Source organism: Buteo buteo, chromosome 10 (assembly GCF_964188355.1).
Source record: "Buteo buteo chromosome 10, bButBut1.hap1.1, whole genome shotgun sequence".
NCBI classification, from domain to species: domain Eukaryota; kingdom Metazoa; phylum Chordata; class Aves; order Accipitriformes; family Accipitridae; genus Buteo; species Buteo buteo.
This window is the reverse complement of record NC_134180.1, coordinates 28,500,215-28,509,010: the sequence shown is the minus strand read 5'-3', so window position 1 is coordinate 28,509,010 and position 8,796 is coordinate 28,500,215. Positions and strand designations below refer to the sequence as shown.

At 42.5% G+C, this 8,796-nt stretch overlaps 1 protein-coding gene across 1 annotated transcript; it reads right to left on the bottom strand.

Moving 5' to 3' along the window:
* Positions 1–108: 108 nt before the first annotated feature.
* Positions 109–7,396, bottom strand: CTBS (chitobiase). Its single transcript, XM_075039115.1, has 8 exons — positions 7,287–7,396; positions 6,508–7,132; positions 5,823–5,961; positions 4,619–4,827; positions 3,810–3,981; positions 3,164–3,261; positions 2,320–2,481; positions 109–1,319 (listed from the first exon to the last, which is right to left on the bottom strand). The coding sequence occupies exons 1-8, from the start codon at positions 7,379–7,381 to the stop codon at positions 1,134–1,136; spliced, it is 1,686 nt and encodes a 561-aa protein (XP_074895216.1). The 5' UTR covers positions 7,382–7,396; the 3' UTR covers positions 109–1,133.
* Between the last annotated feature and the right edge of the window lie 1,400 nt (positions 7,397–8,796).

Sequence of the window (8,796 nt, the reverse complement as noted above, 5' to 3'; positions counted from 1 at the left end):
CAGGGCACACTTGCACTTTAATCTGGTTGTGAAACAGTTCTGAGAAGCAGTGTGGGCTGTAAGCTGTGGAACAAGTAAAGCATAAACAGACAACACTGTTTACCAACCTTAGTGAAGACAGCATTTTATTTAACAATAACAATCCTGTAACCACCAGTCAATCTTTCCATGACTACAGATATTTTTTAAAGTTACATAATTTCTCTAGGCGAATTATTTTATGAAAAATATGAACTAGAAAGAAAATATAGCTGCATATTATCTTGGAGGCAACACTACATAAAAACAAACAACAGGCTACTGAATGAATCTTAAAAGTGTGGGGAAAAATACATATGCAGTTCATTAAATAAGCTTCGGAGTTCTAGTTTTCAGGAAGTAAAGAAGTTCAAAATGGAAGAAAACATCATCCAAGTCCTCTCACTATTAATGTTCTCACTTCAAGATAAGGGCCAAGATTCTTGGCTTTTGAAACTAAGAAATTTACATGATATATAAACAAAGTGAAATTGCAGTTTATTGAATATTCCTTTCTAACAACAAGTCTGATAAAAATCTGAATGGCAACTACTTCATGTTATATAATTTCTTCAGTCTATAAAACACTTTAATCTCTAAAAGAGTAACCAAGTACAAACACAAGTTTCACCAAGTTGCATGTAAGCAACAATCTGTCTCTCCAGTGTTCTGTGTTTAATCTGATTCAAAGTGACTTAGCTGAAATATAGGTTGGGGTGGGAAGTCAGAAAGCTGCGACTGCAGCGTGTGACCCCAGAATAAATACTGGCTCCACCAGGCAGCCTTAGCAGAGGACCATTATTGCTCCTGTAAATCCACTTGGTCCTACTTGTTACCAGATACACGCTGGGTTCAAGCTTTAACCAACTTATGGTAGTTGTGAAAAATTAAAAAGATGAGCAATCTTTTAGAAAAAAATGCTGCTAAAGCAACATTGGAATTCTTGAAGAATGAAAATACAGCTTTGCATACAAAATAACAAGATGAATTTGGCTAGTTCTCAAAGTTTTTGTAATCATAGTGTATTTATATAAAGTCAAAATCTATGATAGTATAAGCCATCATAAAAAAAAATACCAATTTTCATCATTCTAAATCAAGGGTTCACATGGTTCTTACGGTGTCAGGGCTTGCCACATTGCTTCAGTTTGTTGTTCCGCTACAGCTTCCCTGGAATAGTCAAGACTATTTCCATTCCACATGCCAATGCCCCTTAAACCTCGACTCTTCACATATGCTGCTTTTAGAGAGATGCTGCGGGGGTCATCATACCATACTTGATGGAAGTGACCAAGAGAATCCTAGAAAAACATTTAAACACTAGCATCAGTATCTACGTATCTATATAAACACGATACACTGAAGTTCATCGAGTTTTGATACACTTTCTGTTGAATGCAGTGAAAAGTACAATTAAAAACTGAGACATGCAAGCTATGTAGATTTACACAATGATATTTTCCTGATTTACAAATTATTTTTCACACAGGACAACTAAAAATTAAGTCGAATACTTGGCTATTTTTTTACTCGTAGAACCTTAAGTTACAAAACAGTGATACATTTTAACTGAAGGCTCAGCTAATTTGTATTTTAATAATTTTTTAAAATACAGTTAAAATCTCAGATACACTATCTAACCTAACAGGTGAATTTAGTTAGAGACTAAGTGCTTTTTTTCAGCAATAAACAGTTTTAGAGGAGGTTGTAAAATTTTGTCAAAGTTATACTGCTTTGACCTGGTCATTGCTTACAACACCTTTTAATCATCTACATATGAAAAAATTATGTCTAAAGAAACAAGACAAAATGCATGCACTGTGTTGTTCATGTAAGGACAATCATTCATTGACTCTTTCACTACATCTGTGTAGAAACCAAATGCAGAAGAGAACATGCATGCAAGCCACTGGGTTAGAAGAACTTAAGAGCACCTCAGAATCTGTTTTAGTTTAAATCAGTCATCCACTCATAAAAGTAACTGTAACAGTGAAGGATGGAGTTATAGGATTTCTTTATGCCAAAATGTCCTTTTTGACACAATACAATCTCTCAAGAAAACTGCAAAGAAATAAAGATCTTTATTACTCCCGTAGTCTTCAGTCACTGCACCCCTCTTTCAGACTAGAAATTCAAGATATGGAAATCCAGCCATCCTTTACTACATGAAAAAAAAAAAAAAAAAGAAAAAAAAGTAGAAAACACTAATGGAAGAATCTAACTCTGAAAACTTTATAATCAAAGAACTATGGTTCATGAATGCTTACTCTGCAACTTGGTGTCTTATAAATAGACACTTACCTTGTATTCATAAAATGGAGATTTCTGTACCTCATCCCACAGCACCCCTGAAAGAGAACTGTTCACCTGCTTCATTATTGCTCCATAGGGGATCTGACGCCCTGCAGCATCACTGCAAGGAGCCCCACGGAAAGGTACTTTGGAAAGGGAACAAACATGATCCTGAAAAAAAAGCAGAAGGCATGAGTTTCATGTTACCTGGATTTATTGAACTCCAAAACAGCAGTACAGCCAAGAACAAAGTCACAAAACGCATTGGGGTCTCAAAAATCCCAAATCTTCAAGTAACTGTGGCAGACAGATTTGTAGACACAAATTAAAGACACAGTTAAATTTTGTTTGCTCTGTAGTAATGCAGGATTGGATGGACATCATTCAACTTAATACAGTTGTCTTATCTTGTCCACTTTTAACTGACTCCTACATTTTTCATAATTATAATGTTGTTTGAGACTCCACAGTCACGGGTTCGCTATCATTTGTTGCACCTAGTCTTTAAGCAGTGAGCTTAGTGACTGTGTTGAGAAGGCAGATACAAGTGTTGTAGTGCCTTTGGACATCATCTCTTCTCATACAGATAACATCTATAGCTCCTTAGTCGAACATGGTGCTTGGGTATCATAGGGTTCAGGTTCCCTAGGGAGAGATAAAATGCCTTGTCTGGTAACACGCTGCTCATCAGTTATCAGCCAAGCAAAAGTCTCTGTCTTGAGTCCCAGCTTTATGCTCTTATCCATCAGACCACAGTATTTCCTAATCCAAAAACAGGATCATCAAAATCTAGCTGTCTCTTTCCAAGGAAAAACTTAACAGTACAACTGCAAATGAGTAATCTTCATCTTACCTTAGATAGGTTTTGGCAGACATAGTCATACCCGTACCAAGGGACACCCATCACCAGTTTCTTCGGATCAATGCCCATAGTAATGTACTCTTCATATCCTAGTTTTGAAGGAAATAAAAATTAAGATGCATTATTGTATTTTCCCATGCTTTTTATTCTTACAACTAATCTAGAGCCAGAGCCAATATAGGACTCGCATGATCCCCAGACAGAGGCTAAGGTGCAAGCTCTTCTTTACCTCGCACCTGCATACTCCTAGACTTGCTCTATTCAGATCCTAGTAACTGCTCTAGTTGCTCACGCTTAAAACCAGCTGCCCATAGCAGCAGTTCACAAGGATGAGAGAAATGTTTCAGGTTCATTGCAAGCCCAGGCAGACACCATTGCTTTGGCTGCCGTTTGTCATTCTAAAAGTGTTCTTCACAATCGTGAGGGCTAGACAATTACTAAGTAACAACACACAGCTGCTGAAGGTCCATGTGTAGCATCATAAGGATCTGAGATACTGTTTTCACATTAGAACAACACATATTTGAGCACATTCAAAAGCCTTAATACAACCAAAAAATAGTCTAAGAAAAGGCAATCTTTTCTATCTACTCATGTGAACAATGTTCTGACTCCTGGGGAGGTGTTTTGTCCTCACCAACTAAAGTCTGCAGGTAAGGAGCATTGGCTTTTGCAATACAGTCTGTCCAGATCTGGCTCTGTTCATCATAGGACATCACAAATAAAAAGTCACAGGCATCTGCAATTCCAGTGTAGTTGTAGCACCTTTTATCTATGCATGCTGGAGACCAAGCCACATCAAATGTTACCTGAAGGAAAAATGCACAAATTAGTGTTGTGTACGGCACTTCGGCACTCTTGTTTTCTCTTTTAAAAAAAGCTGTAACTTTTAAAAACAGTATTTCCCAAATTGCATAATGTTTAACATACGGTGATACTAACGAACTATAGGAGAAGCTGCTCAGCTGATAAAACAAACATTAGATAAGAAACAGTGAGTGCCCCTACCAGTGGATTCAAAACACCAAAGAAATTAAAATATAACATGAAAACCAGCTGATCAAAAATAGGAAGCATGATGCAAATCCTTAAAACTTTAGTGATGGGTTTACCAAAACATTGTCAAGCTTTTGCACCAGAAGGCTGTATTTGCCCTACTTTCAAAGATTCATTAAGCCATACTAATAACTGCCAGCTCACACAAGGCAGTAACATTGTATCTACAAATCTCAGTGAAATCCTTCTTCCATTTAAATTCATACAGGTCGAAAAGAGTGAATCTATGATAGCATATCATAGCTAACATTCATAATTAACCATTCATGAGAATATCATGCTTTACATCTGCATAAATGTTTTCATATTCATATGCTAAATAGAATTCTCAAAACTCCTTGCATTTCATAAAGTTAAACTTAATGTTCACATAAAGTACATTATTATCACCTGTGATCCTGGTATTTCTCTGTGAAAAGCATCTGTAGTTTCTTTAACAAGCTCTGTTAATGCATGATACTCAGGGGAGGTTTCATTAACTTCTTGCTCTATATCTATGTTAATTCCATCCATATGCTGGTTTTTTGCAAGGTCCACCTGTTGGGATATCCATGCCGTTCTTTTAGCAGGATCAACAATTTCCTTAAGAGGTACATCACCTAGACAAGAGGCCTTCAAGAGTTAACACATATTTACAGCACAGTAAGGGGAAAGGTTTGTCTTTACTAAACCAACAAACATAACACAAAATAAAAAAATCCCCACGCTCATACTGGTAAAACACAAAGCAGTTAACTTTTTTTCCCCAAGCAGCTTTTTGAGAACCCACCCCAGAGGAGATTACCAAGCTTCTTTGAGATAGTGGTGTTTAAAATTAAATTCCTTTGGGATTTTTTTCTATAATTTTAATCTCCTTCTGCTTAATATTCTTTTAGCCACTGTAAACTACCTTTCCTGAAATCAGCTTACTTTCAGCATTTCCACAGAGCCAGAGGGACTGTGTCTTGCTGTTCAGGTAAACATACTTTTATGTTTAACCTTTGTTGCTTTCCACATTGTGGTCTTGGATTCTCTTTTTGCCTCAACGGAGCCAAAACTTGGTTACATCGTGTAAGCTCTAATGGACTTTGTCCTTCTAATCAGCATTTGTACCTGCACAGGGCTCCTGAGTAGTCATGTTTTAAAACTCAAGCACTTCCTAATACAGAGGGATTGATTTAAGTGAAAAATACTGAAAAGTACTTAACATCCTTTCCCTTACCCCGTCTTTTGGGTACTGCACATAACATCCAGAATACAGACCCAAACAAATACCTTCTACGGGCTTTTCCTTTCCTCCCCTCCTCCCTGTTCTTCCACAGCTGTGATGTTCCCTGTTAGAGAACTTTTATTTAGATGTCACTGGAATGGTTTTGTTATTAGTGTGGCAGAAGCCACCACTGGTTTTCTTTTTAATACCCTACATACCAGCATGTGCAAAATGTCAAGGTATTATAGTCCTGTGTGCATTATCCCTTTATCAATTAATCTTCTTACTGATTTTTAATACTCTGCATGCAAGCGAACGTGAAATGTCAAGGTATTATAGCCCTACATACATTATGTTCTTATTCACGTATCACATAAATATCCACATTTTCGCAATGTAACCAACCTTTCAGTACTATCCTGGAGCCTTTAGAGTGAGCATAGCACATGAGCTCGGGATCGTACTTCCCGAAAGCTGCCACGGTTGTGATTTTTGACCAGTCGTAGGATTTCCAGGTTTCCTTTCCCACATCGAACACGAACACCTGGAAAAGGGGTAAAAAGCCCCCTCATGAGCTCCAGCCACTCCTCAGCAGGCCGACCGTTTTCCGCACGCCTCCTCAGAAGGCACACGACTTGCGGTTCTGGAAACCAGCTGGCACGGTTGCTTCCCTGCACTCTGCCGGCTTGCAGGGACAGCTTCCCGGGGCTGGGATCGCCGGCCCAGCAGCGCGGCCCAGCCGGGCCGGGCCGGGCCGGGCCGGGCCGGGGTTTACAGCAGCTGCCTGCAACACTTAACGCTGCAGCGGGGACAGCAGCCGGCAAAACCCCGCTCGTCACAGCTCGGACATTTCCCTATAAATCACGCGCACCTGGGTGGTTTTTTTTAGACTCTGTTCGGCTCTAACGCAGGCAATTAAAATAAGGCAGCGGCGCACGGTGTTCTAACAGCCTGCTACCGCGCGGGCCGCTCCGGCACCGGCCTTGCCCGCCGGCCGGCAGCGCCGCGCCTCTCCCGGGCCGCCCTCCCCGGCCCCCCAGAGCCGCCGGGCCGGGCCGGGCCGGGCCCAGAGCCGCCGGGGGACGCGCACCTCGAAGCCGCCGGTGCCCGTGACGGGGTGGCAGAGCCGCGGGTCCTGGCAGGGGCACGCACCGGCGGCGGGGCCGCCCAGCAGCTGCAGGAGGCCGAGCGGCAGCAGCCACCGGCCCCACGGCCGCCCCATGGCGGGTCGCCGCTTCCGCCTCGGGCCGGGCGCCCCGGGGAGGCGCCGCTGTGTCCCCGCCCGGCGGGAGGGAGGGAGGGGGGTGCCGGAGCCTCCCCGGCGGCGCGGCCGTGGGCGGCGCTCGGGCCTCGGGGCCGGCCCGGCTCCGGGGAGCCCCTGGTTCAGGCAGGAACGACCTCGACTGACCGGTTTTACAGAGCAACGGTTTATTAAAAGACCCAACCCGGCGAAGGGTGTCCGCAATTGTTTCCAAAACAACGGGAGGAGAACGCGGCTCTCCGGCAGGGGACAGGGCCTCATCCTCCCTGCCCGAACCAGCCGCGTCCGCAGGGTCACAGGCCGTCTCGGCCGAGTGGATCCCGTCACGCCGGATCCCGTCGCGCCGGGCACGACTGTTGTTGACAGGAACAGGCCGTATGGGCAGAAGCTGTGCTCACGACGTCCTCGGACTTCTGGTCTGGCCTCGTCTGCCCTTCCAGGCTGAGAGTGGAGGCTGTCAGTGAGAAACGAGGAAGAAGAGGTGGCGTGAGGGGGTTTTGTACATCGGGGTGCTCCTGCGTTAGTAGGGACAACCTCCCGCTTTGTCACAGCGTCGCAGTCGGACGCGCGGGTTGTGTCGTGCACCAGTTCCCGTTCTGCAGACTCACCCGCTGGGACGCAGTGGAAGCCCACGGAGATGGGAACAGTGCTGGTTGCTGAACAGCCTTCTACGCAGCGTAGGACTGGCTCTGTGGAGAAGCATTTTGCTGCCGCCTTCTCAAACGCAACCGGCTTCTCAATTTGGACAAATTTGCGCTGCAGCTTGCAAGCTGTAAAACACGAATTCTCTTAAAGCACCTACAGAATTTATATAAATAACTTTTTGGACTTAATTTGTGGAATTAGCAACAACTAAGACCAGAGGATGAACCAAGAGACACAAGCTATGTGAAACTAATCTGATTAAGTGAGTTGATTTTCTGTCAATGGCTTAGGCTGTGAGAAAATCGGGTGTATGGGGCACAGTCCCAAGTACAGAGGCTTGCCAAATAGGATCTAGGTAGGACACCGGTGTACAAATCAGAAAAGATACATGTGAAAACCTTGGTCAGCTGACACTCAACTTTACCCAAACTATGACCGCACTTCATTTAGGGGCAGTAGTGGCTCCTAGACATCCGTATATCCATTTCTGCACTGTGGCTAGCGTTACACCTGCCTTGCCGTGGCTGAGTAGCTTAGTCCTCAAGCCTCTGTGATCCAGGCTTTCCTGGATCAGTCCCCCCAGGGGAGCTTGATCTAAATATATTTCAAAAATGTCACCAGTGCCCAGAGGGCTGGGTTCCACACAAAATGCTGTGCACCCTAATGTTATCAATATGTTCATGTTGGTTTTATATAGGACCTGGATAGTAAGAGCAATCATTCCCAGGCTGAAGGTTTCAGATTAAGTTCATCTTCAGCCTGAGGAAATTAAACCAGGTATTTCCCACCTCAAATACCCTCTAGTTTGATAGCTAGGGCTAGATTTTAATTTTTTTTTTTTTTCCCTGGGAAACTAAAAGCCTGCAAATAACAGAATGGAAATAAAGAATGAAACTATTAAGGATGACATAAGATGTCTTTTGTCAACAGTCAAGCTACCTACTTTTCATACTAACTTATCATTTTAGGGAGTTTTATGTTTATAATTTTATCTGGAACACACGACCTTCCGGTAAATACATAGTGCATAAGAATACAAAGATACATAAGATGCGTAAGATACAAAACCGCAACAAAACCAGAACTTCCAGTGAACTACCAAACGCAGGAAAAAAAGATTATTTTTTTTTTTAGTCTATGGGCACTAATCACAAAAATAATGAAAAATAAGATGATTGTGCTACAATTAATACAAATTATCTATTCATGTGACTAATTAATTAGTCAAAGGCAATGACATTAATATATATTAGAATCTTAGTACCTCCAGCACAGGGGTCTTCTGAAATGATCCAGGACTGACCAAAACTCACTGCATCTTTAGCTAAATATCCGCTGGGCATTTGATATTCCCTTTCCTTCTCAGCATCATATTTTCCACAAATACCACATGTTTTTCCAGCCATCCAGAAAGCAACCTGAATCTTTGTGGCAATAAAGAAATTGTGCTTAATAATAAATAAACTTAATAAT